Source organism: Mesoplodon densirostris, chromosome 8 (genome assembly GCF_025265405.1).
Source record: "Mesoplodon densirostris isolate mMesDen1 chromosome 8, mMesDen1 primary haplotype, whole genome shotgun sequence".
NCBI lineage: Eukaryota > Metazoa > Chordata > Mammalia > Artiodactyla > Ziphiidae > Mesoplodon > Mesoplodon densirostris.
This window is the reverse complement of record NC_082668.1, coordinates 26066654-26084691: the sequence shown is the minus strand read 5'-3', so window position 1 is coordinate 26084691 and position 18038 is coordinate 26066654. Positions and strand designations below refer to the sequence as shown.

General features: G+C 33.2%; 1 protein-coding gene across 1 annotated transcript in view; it reads right to left on the bottom strand.

Annotated features, from left to right (window-relative positions):
- ERBB4 (erb-b2 receptor tyrosine kinase 4) overlaps positions 1-18038 on the bottom strand; it is a 728717-nt gene that overhangs the window by 257094 nt on the left and 453585 nt on the right. Inside the window, exons 14-15 of the mRNA XM_060107375.1 lie at positions 15594-15748; positions 9450-9524 (exon numbers count right to left, since the gene is read on the bottom strand). Of these exons, the coding sequence (XP_059963358.1) occupies positions 9450-9524; positions 15594-15748 (230 nt within the window). The remainder of the gene's footprint in view (positions 1-9449; positions 9525-15593; positions 15749-18038) is intronic.

Genomic DNA, 18038 nt, shown 5'->3' with positions numbered 1-18038 from the left:
GGAGTAAGTAAATGACCAAAGATATATGGTATATGTGGTAACCCTCATCATTCTATAGCATATTAAATTCCCAGATATTCAAATAGTATTTGGGTGCTGACTAGATGAGAAGGCATTACCTTAGGACTTCCAAAAATTTACTGATAACTTTTGTGTCAGATGTTAGTAAAGGACCAGGTCAAATGCCATTTTTTACAATATATACAAACATTATATATATATATATATATATATATATATATATATATAACTAGTTGTTTAACGCATTTATATCTTAGTCATTTGAAAGCATGAAGTAATTTTTCTTTATTAGGAATTATTGTGCATTTTGCCATATCTCTTACTTTTTCACTTCCTTTGTACCATGTCAATGTATCTCTATATATACCAGCTACAGAAATGTTTGCAATGGGTTTATAGTTTTAGTTGGTTGCAATTTAGACAGCTCTTAGTCTGAAAGATATTAGAAATAAAATATTATGAAATAAAATTTAATATTCTAGTCTACTAAAATCCCGAATAAAAATCCTGAGTAATATCGATGACATACTTATACCTCTAAATTGTACTCTATAAGTAAACAATGCCAGGGGTTGAATACTGGAAAAACACATGCAAAGTACTTTTAAAACTGTAAATATCTGTCTAAAGAAAGGAGCTGAGGCTTCAGGAATATCTTTCATTTTTTTGCTTCCATTTTTAATAAAACACATTAGATTGTCAGTAACGAATTTCAGTGAAGCTTAAGATATTCTAAGATAACTGACTGAAGGCAGTCCTGACATCATTCCAGATCAGAAATTAATAATTACAAACATCATAATTTCTATGCTGTAGCAAGATGCTTATGGAAAGAGTGAAAAATTATTCATAATTGTTCCCTCGATCCACTGAATTTTTGCTCTGACCCTTAACTAGTATAATAAACATCTTCCCAGTTCAATAATGCTATCTTTAGATTTTCTATTACAGTTCTAAAGTCAATGCTCTTAAAATCTCTTTTGACTTTCAACCGTAACTATGACTTCTGGTCACATTTTTACAGTCAGTGGGTTTGAGTTTAATATTAATGTTTCCAGGATCTGTAAAAGCTTTATAACAATGTGTGGGTATTTTGGTATCATTATAAACGCCACTCATGCAACATTGTGCCACTAAATACTTTTGTTTAAAATAACCACTTGAACTGTATGAACAGGAATTAACAACAACTGATCTGTTTTACTCTTGCCTTATGCTTCTTTGACAATTTTGGTATTTTATGCGTACTGGGAAGTGTGGGACCCAAATCAGCTGGAAAAGGAGAAATTCACACACTCTCCTTCACTTCTTCGAATGCTCTTTAATTCAAAAGTAAATTTAATGTCTAGAATATGGTGGACTAAGGATAGACTTGTAATAAAAAGCCTGTGTACTTTTATTTATTGTACTTAGGGATCATAACACAACTGCCACTCAAATAAGGTAACTATCTACAGGCAACTTTGACCATTCGATTTAGACATAAGAATTAAGTTCCTTGGGGGCGAAACAAAGAAAAAGGATTGTGCCATTTGTGAGAGTGGTGCCAAAAATATCACATCATCTCTCTCATATATCACACATGGGTCACACTGCTAAAGAATAAACCGACCTCTTAGGTAATAAACGCTATATCGTAAAGTGAAAGTGTGACACAGGCATTAAAATGCGACAGGAATATAAAACGTTTCAAATATCTGGCTATATGAGATTTAGGGAGTTAAACTAAGTTCAATTACCTTATTTCATATTGTGAAGCATTTAGGATAATTGAGTTGAAACAAACAGCCAGATAAAAATGCTTGAACATGTATCTAGTAGTTGTTATAATTTCTGTCACAAATTCAATAAAAATTATTAGTTTAGAGTCTGAATTGCTAGCTAACAAAAAAAATGCTTTGCCAAATAGAGACTTTGCTTGCTGAGATGAACAAGTTTAGTCTCTAATGGAGTAAGGATTTTAAAAAAGCTTTGGATGGATGTTTGACAAAGAAACTAAAATAGAATAGAATCTAATACATTGTTTATCAGAATCTATAAGAAAACACCATATATGCAAGTTAAAATAAATCACATACAAAAAAGAATAATAATAATAATATTAATAATAAACTTTTTGAACATATTTCTTCATAGGATCCTTGATAGGGAAGGAAGAGCATCAAAGCTAAAAGCTATTTTTAAGTCATTTATTTCACATAAGAAAAGAATGGAGATGTTTCAAAATATCAAGTATTATTTTCACTATAAGTAGCATATTCTAGGAGGCTACAGGTAAAAAAAAAAAAAATCTATACTGTGCTATCCAATCTTCCTGGAAGAAATTCCAGCAGCAGCCTGTAAAGTAAATCGAGTGTGGAAAACCAATTCACAAATTGCAGGCTCGGGAAAGAATAACACTGCTTAGAAAATGAAAGTCGATCAAGATTGGAAACATTTCACCTGTTTTCATTTAAATCTTCAATTTCTTTTCCTGCTGGTTTAGGAAATAGAATATAGCATAATGGGGCAGTAGGGAGTATGAACTCTAAATATCTTGAGATGGTCACATTGACATGCTCAATGTAATTTTCTGTAACTAAAAAAAAACTAGGCTTTGGATAATCTCCCAGTTAAAGCATGGTTTATGAAACTTAAATCATTATTTTATATCATGTTTTTGTCCTCCTATTATGTAAGATTTATTTTAATCAATTCAGACAGAAGCTTAAAGAAAACTGTGATGTAATTTAAAAATGGAAAATGATCTGAATATTACTAGACTAGTCACCTGCTTTCAATTAAATATATACCCACCCCATTTCAGAGAGGTAAGCATTTACTGCAATACTAAGGACCTGAAAAAGGAGGTAACTGTTACTTTTACTTCTCACCCAATCCATGTCAAAATTCTCTATGGTCATAAATACTTTTCCAAAGTGTCCAAGCTAAATCTTTCATATAAATTCCAAATTGCCTTATAAACAGCCTCTGGCAAGTCAATCAAATCTAACAAGTCAATACAATTGAAGAACAGAGTAACATTGCTTTAAATTTAAGTTCAAAACAGGTATTAATTAAAGATATCTAGAGTTTTCTGAAAGGAACAATTAGCTACCTACTACCAATTCTTTGAGTTCATTATACTTAGAAGTGTGATATAAAATTTAAGTACTTAAAACCTGAGAAATTTTGATATGTTAATTCCATAGCCATTGAACTATTGGGTTAATGCCCTGATATAAAATACTAATAGAACACAACATCATGAGATTTTTAAAAAGACTGTTTTGCTAATATTTCAACTAGAGTCATAAATATCACCAGTGAACATATACTAGATAATGGCTCCTTTGCATTATCTCATTTAATCTTCACACCAATTTTATGAGGTATAAGGATTCTCATTTTAAATATTACCATTATTGTCCCCATTTTACACATAAAAAATATTGTAGAGTCAACACTTGAACTCAGGCTTTCACATTCAAGAACCTCTGCTCTTTACCTGTACAAAGGCCTACAGGTGATTTTTCATTGGAATGATGGGCTGAACTGTACAATCTATATGTTGCTACTGGTCATGGTCACCTATTTATGACAAAACTCATCTGAATTAGGTGTATTAGTCTGAGACTATGGGGAATGGACTGGGAATCTATGCAAGCAAGAGGACTGAAAATTCCCAAACCACTTTTTTTTTAATGTTGTAAATATTAAATCTATAAGATACACTATGATTTTGAGTTATATAACCTCAACTACTATAATTGAAAGCCACAAGTCACCCACCACTATGGTTTTAACTCTTTCTCTGTCTCTGCATATGCCTCTGCCTATGACCTACTGCCATTGGTACAAGTGGCCCTCGCTATGACAGTGATTCTCAAGATGAAGAAAGAAATGTCCTCCCTTCCTTCAAAGGACTATCAAAGAGGTAGAGGGGGTCTTCCCTGGTGGTGCAGTGGTTGAGAGTCCGCCTGCCGATGCAGGAGACACGGGTTCGTGCCCCGGTCCGGGAAGATCCCACATGCCACGGAGCGGCTGGGCCCGTGAGCCATGGCTGCTGAGCCTGCACTTCCGGAGCCTGTGCTCCGCAATGGGAGAGGCCACAATAGTGAGAGGCCCGTGTATTGCAAAAAAAAAAAAAAAAAAAAAAAAGACAGAGGTAGCAGGACACATCAAAGCTCCCTGGGTGACTCTGAGAGACTTCCCTCCCCCTAGAGGAGTATATTCCTCCATCCTCAACATTTAATATATTTGATATCTAGAGAAATAATAAGTAATAGCATTTATTGAGTGATTTATTTAAACCAGGCACTGTTTTATAGACTCATTCAATCTTCATAGCCAATTTATGAATGATATTAATATTCCTATTGTATAATGAAGAAAGTGAAGCTCAGATAATATAAGGAACTTCCATAAGGTCACACATTTAAAAAATGGTAGAACCTGACTTTGAACTCAGAAAATTGAATTCCAAAGACAGCACATTTAACCACCATACTACATCACCTCTTGTTAATTGGCTGTGATAATTATTAAAAAATCATCAAAACAAATGTGAAAACATGTTTCAAAGTGATAGTACAGTGACTCAACCAAAGGTTCAAGGAGGAAAAAATATTTCATGTATATAGGAACAATTTAAAATAGACCCTAGCTTATAAAACTGCAGCTTGGGCCTTAGGTTCTCTTTCCCTCCCTCTTTCTCTCTCTGTCTCTCTCTTATTGAATTTTTTCCCCATAATTTGACCTTGCTCTGAACAACTGTACTAACTGGTCTTGATTATGCCCAAATATCAAAGTGCCACTGTTGTATAAGTCACTTAACTCTATCAGATTCCTTTTTTTTTAGAGTTTAATTGCTCTCTTTACTTCATTAAAATAATTTGTTAATAAAACATATCACTCATTTGACTACTTTAAAAACATTTAAAGGCAAAATACCATATAACTGAAAAAAAACTACAACTAAATTAGATGACTTAGATGAATCTCATAAATATAATATTTAGCAAAAGAAGCCAGATGTAAAGAGGACATAGTTTATGATTCAATTTATACAAAGTACAAAAAACAGGCAACTGACCTATGTTGTTAGCATTCAAGGCAGTTGTTACCCTCAGAATGGAGTACAAGAAGCATTTCTGGTTCTGATACTATTCTGTTTCTTGATCTGGCGGATTATTACATAAATGTTTCATTTGGAGAAATTCACTGAGCTTTACACTTATGTTTTATGTATTTTTACACTATATATGTTATATTTCAATCAAAACTTTACATGAAAAGGCAGTGCTTTATCCAAAACAGTTGCTTTGCTAATTGTAATTTAGTACTACTTTCTCTCTTCCAAAAGATACAATTAATTTGTTTCATAAAGAAAGCTAACAATATTTCCACATAACATTGTAAAGTTACTATTTTCCTAAATATGAGATGTTTTAAAAGTCAAATTTATTGAGGTATAATTTATATATAGTACAATTCATTATTTTTAACTGAATGACCATTTTTGACAAGCCCATACATTTGTGTAACTGTCACCACTATCAAGATACAGAACAGTTCCATCATCTCCTCAAATTTCCTTATGACCTTTTGTAGTCCAACTCATCTCCCACCTCCCAGTTCCTGGCAATACTGATCGACTTCTGTCTCCATAGTTCTTCCTTTCCAAGAGTGCCTTATAAATGGAATCCTATACTATGTATTCTTTTAAGTCTAGCTTCTTTCACTTAGCTTAATGTTTTTATTTTTTAATAGATCTTTATTAGAGTATAATTGCTTCATAATACTGTTAGTTAATGTTGCATAACAAAGTGAATCAGCCATATGCATACACATGTCCCCATATTGCCTCCCTCTTGAGCCTCCCTCCCACCCTCCCTATTGCAACCCTCTAGGTTGTGGCAAAGCACCAGGCTGATCTCCTGTGCCATGCTGCTGCTTCCCACTAGCTAAATATTTTACATGATAGTGTATATATGTCACTGTTACTCTCACTTTGCCCCAGCTTTGCCCTCCTACCCCATGTCCTCAAGTCCATTTTCTATGTCTACCTCTTTATCCCTGCCCTGCAACTAGGTTCATCAGTACCATTTTTTTTTTTAGATTCCATACATATGTGTTAGCATACAGTATTTGTTTTTCTCTTCTTGACTTACTTTACTCTGTATGACAGACTCTAGGTCCATCCACCTCACTACAAATAACTCAGTTTCATTTCTTTTTATGGCTGAGTAATATTCCATTGTATATATGTTCCATATCTTCTTTATCCATTCATCTGTCGATGGACATTTAGGTTGGTACCATGTCCTGGCTATTGTAAATAGTGCTGCAATGAACATTGTGGTACATGTCTCTTTTTGAATTATGGTTTTCTCAGGGTATATGTGCAGTAGTGGGATTGATGGGTCATATGGTAGTTCTATTTTTAGTTTTTTAAGGAACCTCTATACTCTTTCCCATAGTGGTTGTATCAATTTACATTCCCACTATTTTTATATTCTTCCTAACCTACCTGTTAGTTTCCTAGTCTAATTTTATTTTTTACTTTGTTACTGCTTTTTGTTTCTTTTTTCTTCTGCTGCCTCAGGTGGCTTGTGGGATATTGGTTCACGATCCTGGGGTCAGGCCGAAGTTCCTGCACTGAAAGCTCTGAGTCTGAATGACTGGCCTCACAGAGAACCTCAGAACCCAGGGAATATTCATCAGAGTGAGGTCTCATGGATTTACTCATCTCAGCACCAATATCCAGCTCTACCCAATAGCCTACAAACCCGTTTTGGAAGCCTCAGGCCAAACAATCAGTAAGACAGGAACACAATCTCACTCATTAAAAAAAAAATGAGATGGCAAAAAAGTATGTCACAGATGAAGGAGCAAGGTAAAAAACTACAAGACCAAATAAATGAAGAGGAAATAGGCAGTCTACCTGAAAAAGAATTCAGAGTAATGATAGTAAAGAAGATCCAGAATCTTGGAAAAGGAATGGAGTCATGGATTGAGAAAATACAAGAAATGTTTAGCAAAGATCTAGATGAACTACAGAACAAACAAACAGAGATTAACAACACATAACGGAAATGAAAACTACACTAGAAAGAATCAATGGCAGAAGAACTAATAAGTGAGCTGGAAGACAAAATGGTGGAAATAACTGCTGAGGAGCAGAATAAAGAAAAAAAGAATGAAAAGAATTGAGTACAGTCTCAGAGACCTCTAGGACAACACTAAACACACCAACATTTGAATTATAGGGGTCCCAGAAGAGAAGAGAAAAAGAAAGCATCTGTGAAAATAATTGAAGAGATAATAATGGAAAATTTCCCTAACATGGGAAAGGAAATAGTCACCCAAGTCCAGGAAGCACAGAGAGTCCCATACAGATAAACCCTAGGAAAACCACACCAAGACACATATTAATCAAATTAACAAAAATTAAATTCAAAGAAAAAAATATTACAAGCAGCAAGGGAAAAACAAAAAATAACATACAAAGGAATCCCCATAAGGTTATCAGCTGATTTTTCAGCAGAAACTCTGCAAGCCAGAAGGGAGTGGCAGGATATAATTAAAGTGATGAAAGGGAAAAACCTACAACCAAGATTACTCTAACCAGCAATGATCTCATTCAGATTCGATGAAGAAGTCAAAAGCTTTTCAGACAAGCAAAAGCTAAGAGGATTCAGCACCACCAAACCAGCTTTACAACAAATGCTAAAGAAACTTCTCTAGGTAGGAAACACAAGAGAAGAAAAAGACCCACAAAAACAAACCCAGAACAATTAAGAAAGTGGTAAGAGGGACATACATATCTATAATAACCTTAAATGTAAATAGATTAAATGCCCCAACCAAAAGACACAGACCGGCTGAATGGACACAAAAACAAGACCCATATATATGCTGTCTACAAGAGACACACTTCACACCTAGGGCCACATACAGACTGAAAGTGAGGGGATGGAGAAAGATATTCCATGCAAATGGAAATCAAAAGAAAGCTGGAGTAGCAATACTTGTATCAGGTAAAATAGACTTTAAAATAAAGACTGTTTCAAGAGATAAGGAAGGACACTACATAATGATCAAAGGATCAATCCAAGAAGAAGATATAACAATTATAAATGTTTATGCACCCAACATAGGAGCATCTCAATACATAAGGCAAATGTTAACAACCATGAAAGGAGAAATCGACAATAACACAATAATAGTAGGGGACTTTAACACACCACTTACACCAATGGACAGATAATCAAAACAGAAAATTAATAAGGAAACACAAGCTTTAAATGACACAATAGACCGGATATATCTAATTGATATTTATAGAACATTCCACCCAAAAGCGGCAGAATATACTTTCTTCTCAAGTGTACATGGAACATTCTCCAGGATAGATCACATCTTGGGTCACAAATTAAGCCTCCAAAAATTTAAGAAAATTGATATCGTATCAATCATCTTTTCTGCCTACAACACTATGAGATTGGAAACCAATTACAGGAAAAAAAAAACAAATACATGGAAGCTAAACAGTGTGCTACTAAATAACCAAGAAATCACTGAAGAAATCAAAGAAGAAATTAAAAAAAATACACAGAAGCAAATGACAAGGAAAATACGACAACCCCAAATCTATGTGACACAGCAAAAACATTTCTAAGAGGGAAATTTATAGCAATACAATCTCACATCAAGAAACAAGAAAAAAATCTCAAATAAACAATCTAACACTAAACTTAGCTTAATGTTTTTGAGATCCATCCATGTTTTGTGTATGTCAGTAGTTTGTTCATTTCTGTTGCTGAGTAATGTTACAATGTATAGATATACCACAATTAAAAAACATTTGAGTAATTTCCAGGTTCTGGTGATTTTGAATAAAACCACTACAAACATTTAAGTAAAGTTTTTGTATAAACATTAATGAAATATTTTGTTTTTTAATTCTAACTTGTACTTTCACCTGAACAAAATATTTTCTACACTGCCTTTAGTCTATAGTAATTCTTATGCCTAGAGAATATAACAACCAGTTCAAAATAACATAAAATCAGAAATTGAATCAAGTAACAAACACCTTACAAAAATAGATCAACTTCTGCAAATTACACTCTTAAAATATTTTTTGTAATCATCTACATAATTAAGAACATAAAGACTATTAAAGCTCTAGATTAATATTTAAAATATTGTTTAAATTGTACAAAATTAAAAATCAATGATATTACTAATTTGGATTCTATAGTCATAATGAATAAAGGAAGAAGACTTAAGAAATGTGGCTTGAAAAGTAAAGGGTTACATGCCTCTTTCAAAACTCCCTGATTTAACGTATTATAAACTTCACCCAACTGGTTAGTACTTTTTTTATCCATGATAACTGGGAAAGGATTTGAGTGACAAAATGGAAACATGGTAGATGTTACCTAGCATGTTGTGGTAAAGTGGAATGGCCCGTCCAAAGGTAATAAATGCAGTCATGACTAGTGGGACCGCTACACCTGCAGGCAATTACAGAACAGAAAACATCATTCTCCATTCACAGTGGCATGCACACACATGCACCAGTGCTCACACATGGAGCCTTGGAGGAAGAACATGGGAAGCAAGCACACCAAGTACCTATCCATCAGGCCGATGCAGTCTTCAATACTTGAGCCTATGCACCTGCAGAAGATCCAAATTTTAAAAATACAAGGAAAGAAACATTAGTCATTTTAAAAAAGAATATATAAGACAAACACCAATTGTGTCAAACTCTTAATTATTATTATTAGACAATTTTTGAATATCATGAATTTAAAGCTAGTAAGGTTACTATACTTGATGGATACCCAGAAATAAATTGTAAATACTACACAAATGGAATGCAAAGAAACAAGTCCACAGTAAAGGAAATTGTACACTGTTTCTGTGGATAATTTCCAAGCACATATTGCTCATTTCTAATACTTTACATTCATTTGAATCATTTGTGATATTATGTCTTGATGAATAACTTGATATTTCAATGGCTATAATTGGTTTCATGTCTACAGTTTCTTCTAAAAGGCTTTAAGCTGAAGTAAAAAACAAAATCAATAAAAAAGAAAACATGAGCTATTCAATATAATATAATAACCTGATGCTTAATACTCATTATTAAATATTGATTTCAGCAGAAAATGGGTTAATGTGCTTTAATGTTATTCTCATGGATACTTTACAAAATCACATTATTCCATTCCTTGGTTGTGACTGTCTTTAAAACATACTTATCTTTAAACATGAATTCATTTAACAAGCATATTAACTGGTTTCACCATACTGAAGTTTATATTGATACTTGCTTTTAAAAAAGCAGTGCCATAACAGTCAAGTGAAAACAGGTATTTAAACTACCATAATATTTAACTCAAACAATAAAAAATAAGTAAATACTCCCCAAGGAAAATAAGTTGAGACTCAGGTAAGTAAAGAATCCACAGAGGTTAACATTTAAGTAAAATTATATAAGTACACAGAATTCTGATTTTGAAGTATTATAGAAATATTATTTCTTCCATCTGCCAATAAATTTGAAAAGTTCTGATAACCAGGATTGGGGTGGCAATAATTTCTAAGGGGTAAGAAACAGCAGGAGCAAAAGCATCGATCTGAGGAAGGGTAGAGAGTATATGAACAGCTACAAATAATTCTGAATAGTTAGAGAACAACATATGAGGCAACAGGGAGAAGGAAAAAAAGAAGCTAGATCATTAGAAAGGAACCTGAACTTGAAGACTGTCTGCTTAGGAACAAACTTAATGGGAAACAACTGCAGGGTTTTAAAGAAGTTGTGAAATTGTTAGATTTGTGTTATACATTGATCTCTTTGCCCACTGAAGGCTAGTCAGCTGGGAGCCAGACAGATTCCTTTGGCACAGAGACTGTTTTAGTCTCTGTAAGAGACGATGAAGGATTAAACTAGGGAAATGGTAACTAGGATAGAGGCGGAGTTGGATTTAAGGAATACCTTGAAACGTATGTAGAAAACAAAACAAAACAAAACAGTAGTTGGTGGCTGATTTGATGATGGAAGGGGAAAGATCAGAGGAGTTAAAGATGACTCATACTTCTAACTTTGAGAATAGTGGTACCATCAGTGAGAGAATGCAAGAGGAGGAACACCTTCCTCTGTGTGTGTGTGTTCCAGAAGCAGGGTTGATAGTTTCAGTCTTAGGTATCTAAAGTTTAGTGTGGTTTTCCTACATCCAGGTAGAAATGTTCCTCAGCATCTGGAAAGAGGAGTCTGGTGGAGGGGAGGGTGTGGGGGTGGAGGAGAGGAAGCAGGAGGCACAGGTACAATGATCCAGTTTTGAAACATCATACAGGAGAAGGCTGAAATCATGTAAGTGGATGTGATGGCTGAAGAAGGATCTATAAAGTGAGAAAAGCAGAGACTGAGACTGAAACTAAAGGAACTCCAATAATTAGTAAATGACATAAGATGAGCTCATACACCAGAAACATAGGAAAATATGTTTGAGTAAAATCAATTAATTGCAGTGTCATGGAAGCCAAATCATGAAAAAACTTCAGGAAATGGATGATCATAGATCGTTGTCCAGTGCAAGAGAGGTCTAGTAAAAGAACTACTAAGAGTATGTTAGTTGTCATATTCAAGGTCACTAGAATTTAGGTTGCTGTGAGTTGAGAAGTAAATTGCAAATAAGAGAATAGAAGCAAAGGAAAAGGGAAGAGCTACTGAGGGGGTGGGGTGTGAGGTCAAGAAAGTTTGTCTAGGAGATTTTGTAGGATATTTGAGATTTAAAGGTATTTATAAGTTGAGGATAAAACAAGAATGGAAGACAATAAGAGCGTGGTCTCCATTTTTTCTAAATACAAATCACTGTGTATTTAAAGATGTATATTCTATTTCAACTCTTTGTACTTTACATAAGCAAATAATTAGCACATGCAATTTATGTAGATTCAGGAAAATCAAGGAATAATGGAAACATTAAACTTTTGAAGAGTCAAAATCCCAAATAAGAGACTGAATAAAGATGTGAAATAATACAGTTGTCTAGATAATTAGCGTTCTAAAGTAGAAATTTTACAGAAAGTTCAGAAAGAGAAACTGTAACATGTTAATATAATATATTAAAAAACCTGGAATTCCAAATATTGAGCTGTGTTTAACATTTGCTTGTACTTACTGATTTATAAACATCTTGATATACCCATACAAGTAACATAGTTGAGATATTTTGACAAAATCTTCTCTAAATTTTGAAATTAAAATGGAAAAATATTTTAAAATTTCATTACAGAAGTTATCGACAATAATTCCACAAGCAGCCCTTCTTTTGTTCTCTCCATCAATGGAAATTCTTTCATTACATACATTTAAAAATATAAAAAGAATTGATAAGAAAAATATTAAGGCATATAGAAAATTTAATAGTATCAAATCATGATTCTAATATTACTAAAAACTTTTAATGAATTTTTAAAAGATGCTCTATTAAAAATAAATATCCCAGTTCACGTCTCCAAACAAAAATTAAATTGACATTCATCATGGACGCAAGTGATATTAGTAAAGAAACTATAATCTTTGCCCTTACGACTACTTGACTACTCAACTGCATTCTAAATTTAGTTTACAAGTCCTCTTTTAAAATTTCTATCTTGCTAATTTCAAATATGAATATCATTTCTAAGTTTTAAATTATTGCTAATCATTTCACAATACTGAGGGATCTCTGATGAAAGGATATAAAATGTAAGAATAAAAATTCACTGGACTGTGACTTCCTAGTGATCAAGAGCTGTGTCTTGCTTATTTCTGAACTTAGCTATCACTGTATCTGATACACATCAGGTGTTAAATATAACAAAGTTGAAGAACAAATGAAATGAGAAAGGCTGCTAAAATAAAAGTTCTCTAGTCAAGGCAAGAAGAAACAATGTTATTTTTTTTTTGCTCTAGGAATATTAGTGAGACTCTCCTGATAGGTACTAGCTAAATGGATCACCTATTTTAAAAACATCTAAAGAACTTATTAGAGCCAATACATTTAATGTACTTTTAGAGTAGTAAAAGGGCTTTTAAGGTATTACATGATAATTTTACTTTCAGATGATCATTAAACAGTATTCAAAGTAAGAACTTCCTTCTGAAAAATGATTTGAAAGACTATTTCCATTAACTTGGTTCCTGAATTATCCAGCTGACATAATATTGGCATATAAAAGAAAAGCTGTTTTCCAAAGTGGAGATGGCATGGTGAGCTCACGCTTACTGATAGGTCATTTATTACGTGTATTTAGGAATAAAAAGTGTCACTTGTTCCATCATCCCTACTGCCCCTATGATCTTCCTAGGGAAAGATTCTATCTCTACATGCTCAATTTGAAAGGAAGCGACTTAATGCATAGAGCACCTCATTGCTTCATTAAAAGGATCTCAAAGCACAGTGTTGCACTGCAGTTGTGTACAGAGGAGGGCTTAAGCATTTAGAAATGCCCAAATCCTAAATTCCATTCTGGGGCTGAAACCACAGAACTCTTAGGAAGTGAGTGAACCTGGACAATACGGATGCTGTTAGAAAAAGGATGGCAGAAAGATAAATGAAAACAAAGACAAGAAACTGTCAGGATTAAGGCAGTCATTACAGAATCCATTTACCTTAGAAGATGGCAGGGAGTACACTAGTCAAATTCTGTCTCAACATCATTCTGCACCAGTGAATTTAAATTCATCATTTTATTTACTAGGGTTCCCAAGTGATCTGGTCAGGTTTGTTTCCTGTTACACCTTCATCCTCCCTTTTGGTTGACATCCAACTTTTGTTACTGTGGTAAATTGATCTATTCATTGTCCCTCCTTCTACTTTCCCCCCACTATATATCTTTTATTTTATTATATAATCATGATTTAAAAGGACTGAGAGGAAGACACACCAGCCACACATCCAGACTATGTATGGCTCTGTGATCTCACTTTCATTTCCCTAATAGCTTTGTTGTAATTAGATTTGCAAAAACAGCAAAAGGTCTCATTTTGAATGGCAACAGCTGTTGACATCAACATTACATTGAACAATGTTTGTTTATTTCTAGATGCAAAACAATAAAACCCTCTTGTGGATGATTATTTTAGCAGGCAACGTTTTCCCTTTCTGTTGCTCTTCTTCTGCTCCAGCAATACCACTATCTTCATGAAATACTCTTAACTAAAGTGTGCCCAAAACTCGCCAGGAGAGCAGCTTATTCTTTCTAATTTCCTTGAAGCAGAGTGTCTATGTGACTATTTCAGAATCCTCAAACCAGTGAGGTGGCGTTAGCTCTTCCAAGCTGAATTTGAATTTGAATGGCAGCATATTACTTTACCTTTTGAGGATGTGCCACTTCACAGAGTGACTTAAGGTGATTTCTTGACCTGCAGGAAATTGTAGCAGCATCTGCAAATTGATGTCCTCTTGGCAGAAAATGATGTTGCTTGCTTAACTTCTTCAGTATCCCCTAACAGCCAGCCCTTACTCTGGCAGAAAAATCTCTTAATGGAATCCCATACTTTCTTGCCAGATCTAAAGTACCCAAGATGATTCTCCACAAGTGTCTCTGTGTGTTTGTACATGTGTGTGCACATGTGTGTGGGCACTCACAATGGAGAAGAGGGTTTTTGGACAGAAGGAGGATAGAGCATGTGAAACTGCCCTTGATTCTAAATGTATTCCCCTTCTATAGGAAAGAAAAGGAAAAGTCCTTATTAAAAGAGATTTGCTGTCTTTTAAATAAATAGTTGTTGGGATTTGTTTGATGAAGTGATATTATTTCTTTTGTCGTTCAGTGCTTTTCTTCTTTCTGTAATATGTCTTTGTTACTCAACAGTTATCAGTATCAAAAGTAGTCTAATTATTATTCATTTTACAATGCATCCTTTTGAAAAGTAGAGAAATGAGTACCCAGCTTTGAATTGTCCTATATCACTTGAAGAAACACTAGGTTATAAGTTAACCTATAATAGAATCACTTTCCCAAAATGTACTTGTATTTTTATTAAAATACATATCACTAGGTTCCTTTTTTTTTTTTTTTTTTTTTTTTTTTTACCTTCACTGCTTTTGCTTATATTTTGCTGAAGGAGTAATACAAGGCAGCATTTATCAAAAAGAAATCTTCACTTTAAGGTGATTGTAACAACAAAGAAACAGAAACAGAAAATCTCTGTTAAAGATTTATTAAGCGTGAATCTCAAAAGTACAATGACTTGTCTTTTCTGATATCTTTAATCCTCAGTAAAATTTGGAAGAATTTCTACACTCCGTACAAAGTATACCTGATACAAGCTTCATGAAGGTGTCAATAGAAATTACAAGAAAATGTTAAACAGAAATATTTTAGAGGGTATAAATTCGATTCCATAAAGCATTCTTATAGAAAGGAGTTCTCTTAAAATCAACACATTATATAAAGATGAATAGAATTTTGCATGAGAATATTATGTATTCAGTAGACTGTGTCAGGGATAAAATGCACGTATGCACCTCTTGATTAGCAATACGCACATGATTAAGCTTTTGACCAGTAAAGTTGCTTACCCTTGGGTGCAGTTTGGATGGCATGGGTGGCACTCCCGATCCTGATCAGCATACTTGAAAATGAAACTGTTTGCTCCCTGTAAGCCATCTGGACATTTTTCCACACAGTTCGGGCCATCCTTAAAATGGGAGCACTTTGTACAGTTGTCAGGTCCCTGAAGTGTGAAAAAAAAAATGGAGGAAGAAAAATGGGTGCCATTTCCTCTGGAATGTATTCATCTCGTTTAGTTACTGAGACTTTAGTGGGTGGCCAATCTTCCTCTAGAGAACTGAAGAGCATTTTCAGAAGTACAAATGGGGATGATGCGATTGTAGCTTTTTGATCAGCAAAATTGCCCAGTGATTTTTCCAGAAGGACATAAGCATTTTCTTTCTGTCATTTATTCCTAGTGAGATTACAGTGCAACGATATTTGGTAACAACACATTATTCCTAGAAATATTTTATCACAATCACTGGGAATATGTGAAAATTCTTACTAAGCAGTTAATGAAAATAAGGAAATGATAGGAATTAGGTAACACTGAATTTCATATACAAGTAAGATGTAAACTTTCCTTTGGTAGTACCATGACTATTTGAACAATGAATTTAAAATTTTTTCTGTAGTTGAATTATCAGGAATTAGGTAGTTTAGGCAAAAAAAAGTTAATTTCTAAGTTACTCTCCAACTCATGTCAGCTTATGATAATACTAAAAATTATATCATGTCTATTAATAGGGATTTTAGCAAATAACAGTACAATACTGAGAGCACAATAAAGGCACAATCTGATGAGGAAAAATCAAAAACTTGTACATACAAAAGAAAATTATATGGAGAAACTTACTCAAGAATGAAGGTGATATAAATATGAGCATGATAAATCTAAATAAAACTAACTCACTTCATATATTTATGTTTATAATTTATAATATCTGTCTAATATGTATAATTATAGTAAGCAGTAATGTGTAAATATATTTAAATGTCATAACAAAAGTAAAAATCTTAAATTCATATTAAAATCTAAAAATTGTACCAAAAAATGATTTGAATTTGGTACTGGGGATAGTAAGCATGCAATAAATGATAAGTAGTACATTGTCAAATCAAATTGAGAACATTTTGGTAAAAAATACGATTTCCTTAAAAGATGCCCATATATTTACACATTCAGGTGTTTTAAATAATGATATTAGCTACTCAAAATTTACTTTTAGTTCTCCTTTTTGAACATAATATTGTCTTAGGATTCCTCTTCTCTTTGACTACTTCTTGGAACTTCTTACCTTGACTCTTTTCTCCCCCAAATCTGCTTATATCTACATAGTTTAACAATTAGGACAGTTCACATTGAAGATAATTTAGATAAATAAGATATACTAAGTATAGAGGGAAATATTTAATATTATTAAGTTTATAATTATAAACAATGTGTATTTGGGAGATGAGCAAGCAAATATTTTACAGAGCTATTTATTAGACAGGGCGTGTGGGGATCAGTCTATTCATGAGAGTGTGTTACATCTCTCTAAGGATGTTAATCCAAAAGTAGCCAGACATTGCAAGTGGTGATATAAAGCATCAGGAAATAAAGAAATATAATACTTTAAAATTTAAAGATAAAGGCAGCTAAGGAAGAATAGTAGTACAAAGAAGAAAGGGTAATCAGGAAGAGATTTCTGGAAATCCTGAGGCTGGTGAGGTTCAATCAAGCACCTATCTTACTATTTTGAAGTGAGATTTAGATTATCTATCTATTATCTATCTATCTGTCTGTCTATCTATCTATCTATCTAAACAGTTATAGATATATCTAAATCTCTTACTTCTAAATCTCATATATATATATTTGTTTATGTATATAAACATATGTGTATATATATGTATGTACATATATATGTGTGTATATATATACTTATTTATTCTGTGAAAGAGAAGCCCTATTCAACCTGAAGAGTTTGCTGCTGGCAACTTATTTCCTACCAAAAAGGAATACTTCACATGTTTCCAATTTTAACACCTGCTCATGGGTACTTAGGCACATAATACTGTCTATTATACAAAATCATTTACTGTGCAAGTATGCTCAGTGGTATGACATTGTACAAGACAAGAGACATGCTGATGTCTTCTTTCAGAACACAAGAATAAAACTTACTGTGAGTAAATTAGGCAGTGGTAGTCAGAATTAGGAATTATTTTTCTATAAAATACTTCTAATGTAAAATAATGTCCAAGTAAAATCAGAAGATGTAAAAAATTATGAAACTAAAATTAAATTCACATTTAATCTTTAGGCAGACTTTAATAGGATAAATTTTTTGTGCTTCCTTGTTTTTAAAGCATCTCTTAACTATTTAATTGTATTATCATGATATGAAATTGAATGTCCTGAGCTGACATAACTAAAAGATGTCCTGAAAAATCTCAAAAGAAATGAAATGTCTGATTCTCTATCT